This window comes from Apodemus sylvaticus, chromosome 1 (genome assembly GCF_947179515.1).
Source record: "Apodemus sylvaticus chromosome 1, mApoSyl1.1, whole genome shotgun sequence".
NCBI classification, from domain to species: Eukaryota; Metazoa; Chordata; class Mammalia; order Rodentia; family Muridae; genus Apodemus; species Apodemus sylvaticus.
The window spans coordinates 31,058,124-31,076,108 of record NC_067472.1 but is presented as its reverse complement, the minus strand read 5'-3'; the positions used below and the strand labels follow the sequence as shown (position 1 = coordinate 31,076,108).

General features: G+C 38.5%; 1 protein-coding gene across 2 annotated transcripts in view; it reads right to left on the bottom strand.

Annotated features, from left to right (window-relative positions):
* Prkg1 (protein kinase cGMP-dependent 1) overlaps positions 1 to 17,985 on the bottom strand; it is a 1,198,874-nt gene that overhangs the window by 389,635 nt on the left and 791,254 nt on the right. For both annotated transcript variants that reach the window (XM_052187297.1, XM_052187287.1), the window contains exon 4: positions 12,129 to 12,234. In XM_052187297.1, the coding sequence (XP_052043257.1) occupies positions 12,129 to 12,234 (106 nt within the window). The remainder of the gene's footprint in view (positions 1 to 12,128; positions 12,235 to 17,985) is intronic.

The window sequence follows — 17,985 nt, the reverse complement described above, 5'->3', positions numbered from 1 at the left end:
ACAAAATGCAGTATTTAGCCACTGGACTACAGCCAGTAAATTCTGAGAAAACAGAATTTATTAAAATCCTTAGAAAGTGCCGAATAATTTTACATTCCCTGTATTTATAGCATAGCAGAAGTAGTGCTGCTTAATTGGCATCCTTCTGGGCCACAGCACAAATATTCTGCTACTTAATGTGCATGCAAAAAGTAAATTTTAAACATAACGTGACTAGCGGGATGATCTAGAAGAAAGAATTCCTTCCCTGGGGGGTAGGGACGGTGATAGAGAATGGTGACACCCAGAGAGGGACTCCCCCTCAAAAGAGAAAGGGAGGTTGGAGTGGGGGGTCACTGTGAGAGGAGGGAGGACTGATATGAGGTTGTAAAGTGAATAAATTGAATGAAAAAAATAACGATTCCTTTATCTTACTTTTTAAAAGTTCATTTCATAAATTTGCATATATGTGTGTTCATGCATGTGTGTGTGTGTGTGTGTGTGTGCGCGCATGCGTATCTGCATACTTATAGACACTGATTCTAAAATTCAATACCAGGAACTTTCTTCAATAGTTGAAATGTATCAAGTAATGAAACTACCAATGTATTGGGCTTCCTATTACTTCTATTCAGACATTTTATCATTTTTATATACAAAGCAATGCTCATCTTAATTCCATAAAAAAAATGAAATTATAAGTAGTATGCTTGTTCTTCCTCTGACATAGCTCCCTTCCCAGAAGTCAGCTTCAAGTAATTTACAGAACAAGGCATTTGAGACTGGTTCTTGTTTTAATCAAGTTGTGTGGCGCTTGAGAAATTACTACTGCCATGACTCCAACTATGTCCTAAGCAAAATGGACAGACCAGCATCCTCAAACAGTTCGGTCAAAATGTCATGATGTGTAGAAGGGACAGGTGAGCCCGTTTTGTTCTATCACTGACCTTCTTCCATCACTGCTGAATGCAGTATTCACCTCTCTGCACAGAGTTCTGTGAAGCCTGCTGCTCCTCTAGTGCATGTGGTGACCTGTTCCCACCACTGAGGCAGAGAGCAAGACTGCCTAACTCAGAGAGCCTCAACCCACAGGAAAAAAAAACAGGATCTTCAACTCTGCTTTGGGAATTCACCTCAAAGAAACCAGAGCACTAAACCATATAAATTCTGTTTCAAGCGAAACCAAAAACACAACCTGCAGTGCTTGCCCTACATGTTCAATACCTAATTGTGCTTCTAATAAAGTCTCCCTAATCCACGACAGATGAGATTCACCAGCTAGGACGCTTTCATGTCTAATGAAGCGTATGTTCATTTTCTCCCTCAGCTGCCTGTTCTCACCCACAGCACTCCTGACTCTCCCAGATCTCTCAACAACATTGAGGATTAAGGATTCTGTATAACAGAAGTGAAATTTGCACATTTCAACCAAAGAGACTTGCCTTTTTAATTGTCCCCAATAGCCTGTTGTTTCCTTCTAAATATATTCATGTAGAAGAGATTCTTGTTATACCAAAGCACTCAGGGCCAGCTTCTTTATCCTGTGTGTAAAATGTTTCACAAAATAGAAGCAAAGATAGGCACTTTATGAATGATATAGAAATGCGGTAAGCCCCACCACAAAAGCAATTTGCAAGACTGCTCTATCGTATGAGCGTAGCTTTTTTTGATACCAGAGTATCAAGCAAGTATCTTTAAGGATATGGTGAGAAATTAGCTTATAGCTTTTAGAAAGACTCAGCTCTGCAAAGCCAGGTGGGCCAATGTGCTATGTCCCTCATTAGGGGCCCCACCTTCCACTTCACTGTCTCTTCCACTATGGCATTCATTATAACCACAAAATAATAAATCATAATTGTTAATTATTTGGGGGGATTTAAAAATATGTAGAGGTGGCAATAGTTATACATAATATAGGCTGATGAACATTTTGAAAAATCAAGACATAATTATGCAAATCTCGGAGGCCACACTGCCTCCCCTTTTTATAAGGCATCGCTATTGAGACATTTGTGCAAATGGTGGATGACAACATGAAATTAATGGCCACTTTTCTATTTATCTGCTGCTCATGGCATGCTTAATGAGAATAGATCTGAAACGACAAAACAGTCTTCAAGCAGCCATGCTTGAAAAATGCGGGGTGGCTGTGTCTTTTTATTTATTCTTCACCTTCTTTCCCTTCAAATTAGAACCATGCCAATTTTGTCAAGCTTAATTTTAAGGAAGGTTCTGTATCTTCAAGTGAAGCGTCATTAAAGCTCAAAGCTTAAATGCTTAACGGGTCTGCCATGGATTCTTTAAAACTAAAGAAGACTAGAATTCCTAAAGCTGCTTCCATATGCACTACAGTGTTATAAGTTTTTTTTCCCTCACAAATTATTAAGAAGTCTAGAAGACAGGGTTTTATGAGTTTGATTGTTCAGAATGTGGTCTCTCCAAGGTATAGTTGTCCCTTCATTTTCATCAAAGAGTAGAATCCAGATTTCTTCTGAAGTATATAAAAAATACTTCATAAATGCCTTCAAAGATCTATAGGGTCCATCCTAAGGCAGAAGAGAACTCAGCCTAAGCTTCAGAAACTCATCATTAGGAGAGAGAAACCAGGCACAAAAGGAAGCCACTAGTTCCCAACGCATTAGACTCTTAATATCAACTTTAGAAATCCCAACACCTGCTTAGCTTCAGGGCATGGACTACAAACTATAGGCAATTTCGCCATCCAACTTCTGTGCGTCTAAGACATCGCTGTTAAATGTCAGTTAAAGCAATTGTGCTCATGCTCATGTTGAGCATTTATTTGTGAAAACATATTCTAGTAGCATATGGGTACAAGAAGGAAAATAATGCTGCTATTCAGAAGAAGAGCACTGCTACAGGGGAAAAGAAAAATGGAAAACAGGAGACTGAGGGATTGCAGAGACAAGGTCAGTGCGCCGTGGAAATCTCAGGCAGAATCCATGTCAATTTGCTGAGAAGGGACATAGAATAAGCCCCTTGTTCTGGAAAGACTCAGTGAAGCAGTATTCAGCAAGACTAGAACAGGGAAGTGGGAAGGGGTGGGTGGGAGGACAGGGGGAGAGAAGGGGGCTTACGGAACTTTCTGGGAGTGGGGGGGCTAGGAAAGGGGAAATCATTTGAAATGTAAATAAAAAATATATCGAATAAAAAAAGTTTTCCTGGAAAAAAAAAAAGAATACGGGAGTGATAACATCCAACATTTACTGAACATCTGCAGTACTAGCTGTGTATCATCTAGCTGGGTACCTCTTCTCTCAGAGCCTCGTTATTCTCATCTGTAAAATGGAAACAGCCATGCTTGCTTTATAGAATTCTGTTGGGAGTTAAGTGAACTAATACATGTGAAATACTGTGGACATTGATTGGCATATGCTGAATAAATATTTACTATTGTTTTATTTACCTAGTTTTGTGAAGGTTTTTATCACTAAAACTTTTAAAGATGTTTTAAAGATGCTCTACCAAAAATTACAAACCTATGATTGGTAAAACCATGATTTAAACCCAGACATCTTTCCTATGAGTAAGTCAAAAGAATACTTAAAATGTGTTACATTATGTCTTATGTTGTGATTTCCCAGGCAGCATAACTTAAGAACAACTTGCTAAATATGCAAACTTTCAAGCAGGGCATGGTGGCTTTTAATCTCAGCACTGGGAGCCTGAGGCAGAGAGATCAATCTAAATTCAAGGTCAGTCTGGTCTATGTAATGAGTTCCAGGACAGTCAGTGCTACATAGAGAACCTGTTTCAAGTGACTTAAATAAATATATAAACAAACAAACACACAAACTTTCATCCAAGCATTTCTATAATCCTATCCCTCCTTACCTCTGTCTTTTCTTCCATTACTCACTCTCTCTGGATGCTGAGGCAGAAGGATTTTGAGTTAGAGGTTATGTAGGGATATACAGTGAGTTCTAAAGCAATTTAGAATATATAGTGAGACAGTGTCAAAAAAAGTGTAACAAAAATATGCACATTTCCTTACCCTAACCTCACACCTGTCACTCAAAATTGATATACGTAGGCAACTGTGTACAGTTATCTTCTGTTTTCATGGAGGCTATGACAACTTTAACAAGACTCTTAGAGAACATTCTACAAGAATTGTGTAACAGTAGGGCATACGCTTAGTCAATCAAAATTGGAGAGAATTTTACTCTGGAGATTTTGAACAAAAGATACTTGGCATTCTAGGACAGCTAAATTTCAGACTTTCTTCTAGGTGACTTTGAGCAACTGTCAGAGTCACAGGCTCAGTTCTCCCATCAATAAAATGAGCAATTTCCTATTCCTCCTGTTTTATCCCTGGCTACACCTATTCAAATATAATGTAAAATAAAGGTATTGGAAACAAGGTGAGTAGCACATATCTTAATTTTAGCACTCAGGAGGTGCATCTCTGTGAGTTCAAGGCCAACTGTTGTCTATACAGTAAGTTCTAGCCAGAGCTACAGAATATCCTGTCTTTATAGATAGGTAGACAGACAAATAAATGGATGGATGGATGGATGGATGGATGGATGGATGGATGGATGGATGGAAGGATGGGTGGATCGGTGGATGGATGGATAGATGGATGGATGGATGGATGGATGGATGGATGGATGGATGGATAGATGGATCGATGGATAGAAGGATGGATATATGGGTGGTGGGTAGATAAGTTCGATGGACAGGTAGATTGATAGATGGATGGGTGGATGATAAGGTAGCCTGTAAGGGTGTTGATGAGAAAATGTTTTTAGTTTTTAAAATTGAATATAAGAAAAAACTTGTGATGGGTTTCAAACTTCACTCTAGAAGAGTGAATGTAGAGACAGAAGGAATGTAAAGCCTACATAAGACTAAGTTAATGGTAAAAGTTTCCTCTCTGAAGACAGAAAACACCACTAATCCATCATTATTTAATTTCCTATAGTGAGAGGATTTCATTAGAAAATAAACTAAACCTGAGAGCAGATACGATGGGATGACCAAATGACTGAATTCACTAATCTGCATTCCTGTCTAAGCTGTTCCTTTAGGTAATCCAGTTTTGGCTCTAGATTCTATTGGTTCATCTACAAAGTGTACAGAATAATTAAATTATACTGTAAATTTTTCTTAATTCAAAGTCATTTGGTTCTTATTAGTCAATCAGATCATAGGAGTAAAATTATATCTACTGCCTATGACAGGCATGACAGAAGCTAGGAGATGAAAAATCACAGAATTTATAGAGAAGTTTAGAGAGGTTTGGGCTTAGCTGCAAGAAGAAAGTCTCAAAATGCTATTCTATTCCTCATAATGAATATTATGATATCCAGGGAAATCTCAATAACAATATTGTACATGGTACCTAGGGATAATAAGCCCACATTTCCAATGCATATATAAATAGCACATATATTAAATGTATATGCAAACATTATTGTTTCATTGAATGAGTGGGAAGAACAAAGTAGCCTTGATGTTCACTTCCTCGTGATGAAGATAAAGAAGAGGGAAACTTTACGGAGTCCCAAAATCAAACTTTCTTGTTAATGGGGAAACTATAGAAGGCAGAAGTACTGTTTAGCACTGGAGGTTTACCAAGGCTCTCTCATTCTTTTGACACCTTGCATGCAATATTGCGAAGGCTCTCATACTGAACCATGAACTCTGGTTATAAGTTATCTCCCAGGATCCAGGGGTTCCTGGAAAAGGCTAGATCATAAGTATCATAGTCGTAAATTTCAAAAACACCTACAACGTTCTCAATGGTTAGAAAGTGAATGAAAAGCCAAAAACTTACCTGTGTTCTTCAAAGGTCCCAGACTACCACACTCTGTCTAGTTAACATGTGAGCCTTTACAGTTAATAATATTCAATTTACATGTCCCATGGAGGCATAAAGAAGTGTCTATTTACCCCAGATAGGACACTAACAATCCAAAGTATTCCATTCAAGTCTAGGATGGTAAACCAGTGAATTTATTGGGGTTCCTTACAGAATAATGGGTGACTCACCACCAGACAAGTCCTCTTCCTTAAACTGGCAGCAAGGTTTGCAAGTGCACCATTAAAGAAACTCCAGCCCCAGCCAACCTTCCTCATCTGACTTATTCTATTGACCCCTGAAACAATAACAGCTGGAACACAATGGAGCAGTGACTGTAACTTAGATAACCATCTGATGACCTTCTCTCCTCCTTCCAGGATAACTTCGTTATTTTGCTAAAGAGTTGGCTATCACTGCATTGGCCTGCTTTATTTGAATTTTGTGGTCTTCCTTCCTTCCTTTTTTTGTTTTCTTTTTGGATTTCTGAGGCAGGGTATCACCCTGAAGACCTTGTTAGTCTCAAACTCATGACTATCCTCCTTCCTCTGCCAAATTCTGAAATTATATAATCTACCACACCTAGCTTATTCTGCTTATATCACTGCCATGCCCATGGAACAAGCTCTTCTGTAGATCATGCCAGCAGCTCTGCTTTATATGGGAGGGGCCCAGGCTCCACTGAAAGGAGATATTGCCAGTCTAACACCAAAGAAGAGAAGTCAGAGAGTTGTGGCGGTCCTGGGGGATTCCAGGGTCGATTTTCAGCCACAGTAGTTAACACCTGGTGTGCTGATTTCCTCATAGACTGCATTGCAAAATTCCTCTCAAAGATAGGGGATGATGTGTACTGAGAGGGAATATAGGAAACAGAAGACTGAAGCAGTAAGAGAATGAGAAAGGAGAAGAAAGGGAGGATAATGGGCGGAAGAGTTGGGAGTCAGGGTCTTGAAGAAAAGGGTAGACTGTAGTGACTTTCTTTTCAAGTAGTAGGAAATTATGAAAAAGTTTTGTGTAAGAGGATGATGTGTGCCTATCTTTCATACAAAATTATTCTCTCAAGGATAAAGAAAAGTTTCAAAGTCCCTCCTGTATCTCTTTTTTGCCAGGGAAGCAAGTAGCATAAACCATGGTCTACTACCATCATCATCACCGTCACCATCACCATCATCATCATCATCATCATCATCATCATCATCACTATCATAAACTGTGGTCCACTACCATCATCATCATCATCATCAACAACACTATCATAAACTGTGGTCTACTACCATCATTGTCTATCATCATCATTGTCATTGTCATTGTTATCATCATCAACAATAACAACAACAACTATAGTATACCAAATCATTATCATCATCATCATCATCATCATCATCATGTCATCATGACCATCATAAACTGTGATTCATCACCACAATCATCAAACCACCATACTTAGAGCTAAAAGAAATTTTTGGTTCATATCAGCAGATCCCACTGGTCACAGAGTTATATCCTAATGTTCCAGAGTAGCACAAGGGATATGCTCAGAGAGAAAGAGCATACATTAACTAAGGCAGCCATTTGGTTCATTTCCAGAAATCATAGCAAATGGAAAAAACAGTGCTTGACTGACAGCTGTCCTGCCATGCTTCCTAGCACTGCCCCTTGAGCTATTTTTATTTCTTATTAGTTACTTTATTTGACTTACTTTGTGTTGTGCTTGCCTAGTGACATCTGTGTTTACATCAGGGAATGTGTAACGCAGGCAGACTAGAAATAACTAAATAAAGATACAGAATCACAGTGTGGTGTGGCACTGAACAGCAAAGAGGGGACCAGGCTGTACTAATAACAGTTATGGAATGGACCAAATACATGGATAGCAAAATGAAACCGAACTTTGACAAAAAGAAAGAAAAAATGTTCTCTACTAGAAGAGAACATGTATGCACCTAGTGTGGATTGAAGTCATCAAAGATAATTTTATACCTGGGATAAAGATTCTACAAGGCTAACATTGATAGCTAGAGTGTTGCAGAATAGAAAGAGAAAAATTGCCTCATGCTATGTCTACTCCCTTAGTAGGCATTCAATGCCTACCTCTAGCTATGTCTGACCTCTAGCTATGATGACTAGCTATAGTCATCACTGTGACTATCTGGTAGAAATTTGGAAGATGTACTAATTTAATACAGGACCAGCTTCCAGCAACCCAGAAACTAAGGATGTCATCAGAACGTGTAACAGAGATTCCCTTGCATACTGTAACCCACCTTGCCTGTGTTTCTACCAATATATTTGAAAAGCACTTTGATTGATGACTTTCCTGTTCTGCAACTGGAAAACCTGGGACAACTTTTCCTCATTAGACCATAATATTTAGGACAACCTTATTATTGTTTTTATTTGTTATTTTGTTTGTTTGTGTGTTTGTTTGTTTGTTTTTGAGGCAGGTTCTCATTATATGCCTGGCTCTGCCTGAGTATTCAGATTAAAGGTGATTGCCACCTACCAGGCCCAGCATTGGACCTTCTTAACCCAGGTTTCTGAGTGTCATGGTCACCCATATTTGGCTCAGAACAAGCGGCTTCTTATTCTCCTTGAAGGGAGAGTTGTTTGCTTGCTTGTCACAAAACATATGTGCTTATTTAGGAAAACAGGGAGGGCCAATAACAGAGGGAGAAAACCTGGGCCCAGACAGTCTCCCTTCCCAGCCAGCCACTTCCGAGGTCCCCCTCTAATGAAGGTGCTAGAATGGAAAAATGAGACTCCCACTGAGAATTATCATAATATAAAAATATTGTATTATCATTTCCTAGAGTTTTTTTGCGAGAACTGTCACAACTGCTTTGCCTCTTTATCTACAGCAGGAAAATTCAGATCAAAGTTTTACTTAGCAGACACAGAGAAATATAACCCCTACCCCTGCCAGAGAGCATTAAAGAGAACTTTAAAATATTTGGTCTTTTTCTAATACTAAGCTAGGTAAGCCTTTCTAAATATGAAGTCATAAAGAAAATGCTGGATTGACTTGGCCATGCAAAACTTGGTTTTGTATTGTACAAATTAGCGGCAAGTAACTGTGCTTTAAAAACAAATGAATAGGGCAATAAATGATTTAAATTCATAGCAGAATTTTAATTGATTTTGAAATTCTGAGTTTTGGCAATAATTTGATCATTTCCCTTGGGTGTTGTTAACTTTCCTCCCTTACCTCTACTTCTACTTTAACTTACTTTTATTTTTTGTGTATGAATGTTTGGCCTGCATGTACATCTGGGCACCACAGAAATGCGGTGTCCGCAGAGGCCAGAAGAGGGCGTCACCTCCCCCCAGACTGTTGTCACAAAAAGTTTGTTTGTAAGGTACTATATGGGTTTGGAAAACTGAACTTAGGTCCTCTAGAAAAGCAGCCAGTGCTGAGCCATTCTCTAGCCCTGTTATGGCATTTTTTAAAAAAACCTCAACAACAACAACAACAACAAAAAGAATAATTATCTTGGTAATATGTGGGAAGAGTGAATGTTCTTCACTATTTAAACTTCATGGGCATGTGCCCTGCACTATAGCCAAGGGCTTGCGCTCATTAGGAAGCTATTCTTGATTTAATGCTAGACTGTCATCATGAGATTTTAAACAATTTTCTGAAAGCCGGAAGCCTGTATTAACATTTGCAATGAACCTCAAAAAGTGTGTAATGGCGTGTAAACTACCTACACAGCAATATACCTTGTACCAAAGGAAAACAATAAAATGCCTAAGGAGTAGCCCTTGCACTGAAAAGTTTGCAGCTTAGAAGTAGGAATAAGAATGGAAACAGAATTATAATCAAAGAAAGTGGGCAGTCAAAGGTACAGTGGTGGTGGAACGCCAGAGAGTCAATAAAGACAGCTTTGTGGTTGAGATCAGCTTCTGTGGGAGAGCGAGCCTTAACCAATGATAATGTGGAGGAAAAACAGATGCGCACGGGGTAGGGAAGCCCAGGACAGGCTCAAGGTCCCGGGGAATCATTAAGTGATGTATCTCAGGAGCCCCGGCTGAGAAAACTAGCTGGCAACTGCTGGAGAACAGCCTAGAACATCAGAATGAGACTATGAATAATCTAACACTGGCTGCGAGCTACCAACCGGCTGTGGAGATGGAGCCACTAAATCACGGCCACGGTTTTAGAAGAATAAGGCACACACACAGATGGGCACTTTGCCAGCCCTCTATGCTCTCGCAGCACTGTGAACTTGTTATGCACAGTGGCAGAATGCAAAGCGACTTCAGAGTTAGTAGTTTCCACTTTTCTTTCATTCTCTCTGTCAATTCAGCTTGCCTTGTGCTAACTGACAACAAAAAACACTCACTCTAGAGAGCCATTAATATTTGGAAAGTCAAAACACATTATAAAACTAAGGTAGCTCTGATTACACATGATTACACACACACACACACACACACACACACACACACACATACCTCTATCCTCAGAAATAGTGCTAGTAGAAAAGACCTTCCTAGAATTGTCTGAAAGAGCATTTGATTGCCACTTGGCCCATTCCTTGATATTACAAATCCATGGAAGCTAAAATCAACATGTTAAGGATTCAAGCTGAGATATTCCGGACAAATGGCCAGCTCCAGCCCCCACACAGGCATTTCATTACTTACCAACTCAAGTTTTTATTAGAGTGCAGACAGATCAATAATGTCACACTTTATACACTTTATGACTTAAAAGGAATATGTATTCTCTCTTTCTCTCTCTTAACACTCACTCACACACACACTCTCACACACACACACACACATACACACACACACACCATTGAACGTGTATATATCCTTCCACATAAATATGACATCTCAAAATTTTAATTTCCTTCCAAACTATACTGAACTCCAAAAGAAATTTATTTTTCCACCTCTCCTCATCTAATCACACTGAGGGAAATAGAAAACACCCTGCTGACATTGAGCTATTTTAATATATTATTACTTGATATCAAATTAGAATTTTATTGTCCCTTCAGCAGGAATATAACGAAAAGATTTCATGTGGAAATGAAAGATGTATAAAAGATGAGGCAGAAACAAAATTAATTAACAGAAATACCCAAGTAAGGGACATTAAAATTGCATCCTAAGAAACCTCAATAGACATCTGTTAAGATGTATCACTGAAATAAAATATGAATTTGACTTGTTGGCTCTATTTTAACCACGTATTTGCAGAAATGGAAACTGTAGAACTCAGTTTAATATTCTAGCCCTCAAAAAGGAAACTTGATTGTACACTCTTTGTTTCATATAATCTGCACATTTCTATTCAATAATTGAAAAATGTAAAATAATACAATTGTATATGTGTGGATGTATATGCATGGGGTGTACGAGGCATACTCGCATGCACAACAGCGAGACAAGAGGCACACATAGGTATGTGCAGAAGGTGGCCTCCTCCACCCCACTCTACCTTACTCTCCCGAAACAGGGTGTCTCACTGAACCTGTGTCTCACTGTTTTAGACTGCCTGGCCAGCAAGTCTCTCTCTGCTTGTCTCCGCCCTCTCCCACCATGTTGGGGTTGCAGACCTGTGCACGGCCACGCCCAACTTTTCTTGATGACCTCAAGCTTGTGCTGGAAGCTTTCTCAACCCCTTAATCATCCCCAGCTTTTTTTTTTTTTAGTTAAAAAAAAATGTAAGCAAGACAAAATATGTTTAAAGTCACTAGAATTGTCAATGTCCCTTTTCAGAATAAAGTTATTCAATAATATATGTTGAAGTTTAATGGCAAATTTAATGGTGAATATGAGCTTCTATGAAAGAAGTAGATTTTTTTTCCTCTTAAAATCCTCATTCTATATTGGTTCATCATAATAACCTATGAATAACAAAAGGAACTAGGAATAAATTAATTTGGGAAATTAATCTCAAGATTCTGAGCTCATAAGCTGTCCTGTGGAATTTCTCTTCTTTAGATCTGTGACCTTTCCTATGAAAACCCACAGGCAACAGCTCAGTGAGGCATGGTGGTCTGTTTAGAGGAGGCCAGGTAAGCACATTAGCCAGAAGATCATGAAAAGGAACTAGACATCCTTTCCTGCTCAAGTGATTTCTCCTTTGTGTTCTGGAGAAAACTCTGTGTGTCTGAGTATATTTGGTAAAATTTGGATGTCTCTATGCTACCACATATCCTGAGAACAGGCAGTAGAAACATAAAAAGGCTGAAGTCTGCGCCTTTTACAGATCGAGCGGCGATTGAGTGTGAGACAATGGCACAAGAACGCTGCATCTCAAAGAGGCACCAAAGTCTCCAAAATTGAAAGGAAAAATTAAGTGTCCTACCTTTTTAAAAACTCCATGTACTCGGTATGCTTGATGAGTCCTGTCCTCATCATTATTGTTTGAAAACATTGTCGATCAATGGCCCAGAGTTTCACATTTACAAGCGCTGGAGAGGGAAGACAAAGCAAGGAGGGGGAAATTAATTAGAGAATTTCACTTGTGAACAACACCCTGTAAACGAGATGAGTATTCATGAGAGGTACGAAAGTGATTAACCTTTTACACACATTTAAAGCTAATGGTATTAAGCTGTCCCATTTCATCAAAAAGCCAGCTATACTCAGTGGCAAAATGTGGTCCCTGGTTTTCTGCAGTAAGATTATTATCTTCCAAGACGTTTCCTATTGCTTTTATGTCTCTGACTATTCATTCAAAGGCACACATTAAAGACAGTGCAGGAAGGAAATAGTATAGGCCAAAAAAATAAGAGGCTCCCAAGAAATAATTTTCCTGGGTAACAATCCAGAAGATTATTAATGACTCACATAATTATATTTTAGTTATAAAAAAGTACAAATGAAATAATTAATTTAGACTTTGGGGGGATTCCATATAACAGAAATAATAATTATGCAGCAATCTATACATAATGCTTGTTTAACAAACTGTAACTTGTACGAAAACTATGTAAAACTTTGATTAGGTATGTTGGTTTAATTTTAATCTCTCCTCTTATATCCATTATCTTTGGCAATATATAATTAAATGTTGAAACTGATACAGCATAACTATTAAGTGCATGATTAATAGACAAGTTTAAGAACAAAATGGCAGGGATTATTGAATGCAGTACTGCAAATTATCAAGGTAAACTTATTTAAAAAAAAAAAAAAAGACTGCATTGTGGGCTGAAGAGCTCAGCAGTTAAGAACACTGACTGCTCTTCCAGGGGATCCAGGTTTGAGTCTCAGCACCCATATAGAAGCTCACAAGCATCTGGAATTCCAGTTCTAGAGCATCCGTTATCCTCTGAGCGTCTCCACAGGAAATAGTTATTAAGCATTGTGCACAGACATGCACATATACAATACATCTGACACATAAAATTGAAAAAGTGATAAGAGATATGCATATAAAAGTCTTGGTAGGCAAATCTGTATGGTAAGTATGTGAAATGTTTGTTATTGTCTTTATCTTAATGGATATCATTTTCATAATAAAAACTATGTTAAGCTAATATGTGTATTGATGCAATGTAATTTAAAAAATTGATAGGATCAGAGATGAGGAAGACACAACATCTGTCCCAACACTGGGAGCAACTGGAGACAGGCAAGCAGGAACTCCACCAGACCAATGGAACAGGTTCCTTCCAGTCTATCTGAGCTGGTGCCTTGAGCTAACCTTAGGTACAAACTCAGCAGCCAGTCCGACCCAGTCCGACAACACCCAGAGGAAGCTCCACTCCCAGGTGCTTTCACACATCCAGGATCATAGGATCCCAGGATCCTGGGAGTTTGGTCACACCAGGATCTCAGGGTCCCAGAGGCAGCTTGAGTCTAAGGAACACACAGGTTTTCAGAGTCACAGTATACCAGAATTATGGGTTCACAGAGACAGCTTGACTCTGAGGAGTTCTGACACAACCAGGATCACAGGAAGGATTTCTAGTCAGATATATTAAGGGCAGGTAGCACTAGAGATAACCAGATGGTGGGAGGCAAGCATAAGTCCATAACAACAGAAACCAAGATTACTTAGCATCATAGAAACCAAGATTACTTAGCATATCAGAACTCAATTCTTCCAACATAGCAAGTCCTGGATACACCATCACACCAGAAAAGCAAGATTCAGATCTAAAATCACTTATGATGATGATAGAGGACTTTAAGAAGGACATAAATAACTTCCTTAAAGAAATACAGGAGAACACAGGTAAACAGCTAGAATCCGTTAAAGAAGAAACACAAAAATACCTTAAAGAATTATAGGAAAACACAACCAAACAGGCAAAGGAAATGAACAAAACCATCTAGGATCTAAAAATGAAACTAGAAGCAATAAAGAAATCACAAAGTGAAACAACCCTGGATCTAGAAAACTTGGGGAAGAGATCAGAAGTCATAGATGCAAGCATCAAGAACAGAATATAAGAGATAGAAGAGTGAAACTCAGGGGCAGAAGATACCATAGAAAACATTGACACAACAGTCAAAAAGAACACAAAAAGCAAAAAGCTCCTAAACTAAAACATTCAGGAAATTCAGGACACAATAAGAAGACCAAACCTAAGGATAATAGGTATAGGAGAGTGAAGATTCCCAACTTAAAGGGCCAGTAAATATCTTCAACAAAATTATAGAAGAAAACTTCCTTACCCTAAGGAAAGAGATGCCAATGAACATACAAGAAGCTTTCAGAACTCCAAACAGACTGGACCAGACCAGAAAGTCCTCCTGTCACATAATAATCAAAACATCAAATGCACTAAAGAAGGAAAGAATATTAAAAGCAGTAAGAGAAAAAAGTCAAGTAACATATAAAAGCATGCCTATCAGAATTACACCAGACTTCTCACCAGAGATTATGAAAGCTAGAAGATCCTGGGCAGATGTCATACAGACCCTAAGAGAACACAGATGCTAGCCTAGGCTGCTATACCCAGCAAAACTCTCAATTACCATAGATGGGGAAAACAAGGTATTCCATGAAAAAAAAACAAGTTTATACAATATCTTTCCACAAATCCAGCCCTATAAAGGACAATAGATGGAAAACACCAACACATGGAGGGAAACTAAACCTTAGAAAAAGCAAGAAAATAATCTTTCAAAAACCCACACAAACAATTCCACTTTTTTTTTTTTTTTTGAGACAGGGTTTTTCTGTGTAGCCCTGGCTGTCCTGGAACTCACTCTGTAGACCAGGCTGGCCTCGAACAATTCAACTTCTAACAACAAAAATAATAGGAAGTAACAATTACTTTTCCTTAATATCTCTTAATTTGAAAATTAATATTACCAACATATCCTAATTGATTGAAATTCAAAAATATGTGGGATTAAAAATTTGTTGGCTCTCACCCAGTGATCTCTCTAATTTGGTAATTGGAGAGATATGTCCAATATTGTACAATCCATATACATATACACGTTCTGCTTGTTTGTACGTGACAGTGTCTTGCTGTGTACTACATAATGGACTTAAAATCATGCTTCTCCTACCTCAGCTGCTCTACTAATATGATTGTTTATTTGATGTTTTTACACTATCCTATGGTTTTCAGAACAGCTTACATATTTCAAAATTATTTATTCAGCCAAAAGAAACGTAGACAACTATTTTGGGAGGTGGCTTGTAAGAGAACAACAAAGAGTGAGACTGAATGTTTTGCTTGATATTTATAATTGCCGTATCAATTTTGAAGAAGATGACCTTATAAGTTTCTCTTTTTCTGAGATGAATGCTTTTCAAAATTATCACAGCCACTAAACCAGAATCTTACCCTCACCTAATGTCTGTGCCACCCTCCAAGCAGAACCATCTAATAAATGACTTCATGGATAGACCATCATAATACACACACCACTTCTTAAATGAATGTAACCTGGTCCCAGTGGGCTGAGAATGATGACAATCACTCAAGTCAAATAGCTTTGACCATAGCAGGACATCTGTATCCAAATAATTATGCCTACAACTCATTCCTTGGTGCAGCAGACTGTCAACTCTTAGCTTACGTACTATAGAGGTAAAATCCTTGGTGATGTGAGGGACATTGAAGTCCTGGGGGACAACCTTATTACAATGAACTCCAATACCTAAAACCTGTTCTTATTTTGGGTTTCTACCACAGTAAGAGCCAAGATTTTAAGCTCTACTAAAAACAAAACAAACAAACAAAGAGACTTTATCTTTTTATGTTCATTTAGTAACATGTCCACTACTTTTATGATTGGTATAAAAATACATATTGTGTTGAATATAATAAAAAATTAAATTTTAAATTAAAAAAAGGCATGCCCCTCCCAGGCACCAGAAAAAAAGTAGATTTTCTTTTTTCCAAAAAGAAAAAAAAGAAAAATCTTTGACATTTTAAGAGACTGGAACTCATAACCAGAGTTGAGAATACACCTCGAGGTCATGTGTACTGGATCTGTTGGTTTAACCTACTTTTAAGAGAACAATGTGACAGTCAACCTACTTGCCTTGGATTTCCCCTGTGAGCAACTTTTACGACCTAAGTTAATGGATAGCTCTAGTCTTAAATGCTGTACTCTTTCCAGGTCGGTGACCCAGAAGAATGCTTATGTGTCATTTGCTGAAAACAGCAAATATAGTAGCTAAATGCCATCCTCTAAAATGAAAAGACACCTTAAACGTTGAATGCTACAACATTCCAGTATTGCTTAATTAACAGTGCTATTTGTAGTGTTGTTTGTTATCTGGTCAGTTGAGAGCAGTTGGAGCCAGTGACTTATCCGCTGTAAAAAAACATAAACAAACAAACAAAAACCAAAAAACTCTGTTAAAGGTCTCGGTAACGTGTCCCATTCCTTCTCATTGTGATGGCTTCTGTTTCAATAAATTCAGAGTGAAGCCCTTTGCTGGGTCAGAAACACAACGACAGATGGCACTGACATAAACAAACCGAACACAGGCACACAGGGAAGTAACAGACAGATTCACAGACAACCTTCAGACAGGAACTGATTGATTCAGACTCATACAATAGACAAATGGAGGAAGGAAGACACAGGGACCATGACATTAGATAGTTCAAATCTGAACTTGGAGTTAATCACATGGAAGGTCATATCATATACTCTACCTGAAACTGTAAAAGAGGCAACAGCAGATGGTACTGAGAGGAAGTACTGGATGTCTCCACAATACACTTACTTCGAGTGAACATAGTTAATGGAGAGAGCCAAGATAGGGGTTGGGAGGGGAGGAAATGTCACCGACAAGGTAGGAATGCAGATGTGCTTTGAGTGGGTGGGACAGAAGCAACGTGAAAGGAATAAGAGAGGGGCCTGGAGGGGGCTGGAGAGATGGCTCAGTGGTTAAGAGCACTGACTGCTCTTCCAGAAGTCCTGAGTTCAATTCCCAGCAACCACATGGTAGATCACAACCATCTGCAAAGGGATCCAATGCCCTCTTCTGGTGTGTCTGAAGACTGCTAAGTATGCTCACATACATAAAATAAATCTTAAAAAAAAAAAAGCCAAAACAGACCCTTGATTTAAAAAGGAAGAAGAAGAAGAAGAAGAAGAAGAAGAAGAAGAAGAAGAAGAAGAAGAAGAAGAAGAAGAAGAAAGAAGAAGAAGAAGAAGAAAGGAAAGGAATAAGAGAGTAAGAAGAAATGGAATAGGATACCCATTTTCTGGAATTGTGTCTAACTTCCTTTGCAAATCTCTTTGAGAATAAGTTTGTCAGTGGTGGAAAAAGAAATCCAACACATTCAATAAAGCAGATAAAAATGATAACAGAAAGAAGTTATATATATGCATGGCTCCTTTCCAAATAATGTTGAAAGCGACACTTCATCAAACAGTCACTACAGGTATTCTCCAGCCACTGTTGTCTAACTCTTTTGGTGACTCCAGGCTCATCTCCAGAACACTTGTTTACTTCACAAAAATCATCAGACTCGATGATAGGAAAACAAAGAGGTGAGAGGACCCAAGAATAGATCTACAAGGAAGACCTTGGGAAATGACAAAGGTTGGGACTGAAGAGATGTGGATGGAGTATACACTGAGGAAAGAACTTGAACCAGAGTCAAGACCAGCACCATCCAGCAACCGACTGAGATCTCTGTCCACCTGTGACCCGGTGTGAGAGAGAGCCGATACAGGGATTTGGAACACAGGTTTGTGAAGTAAGAATTCATTTGATGAACAATGAAAAG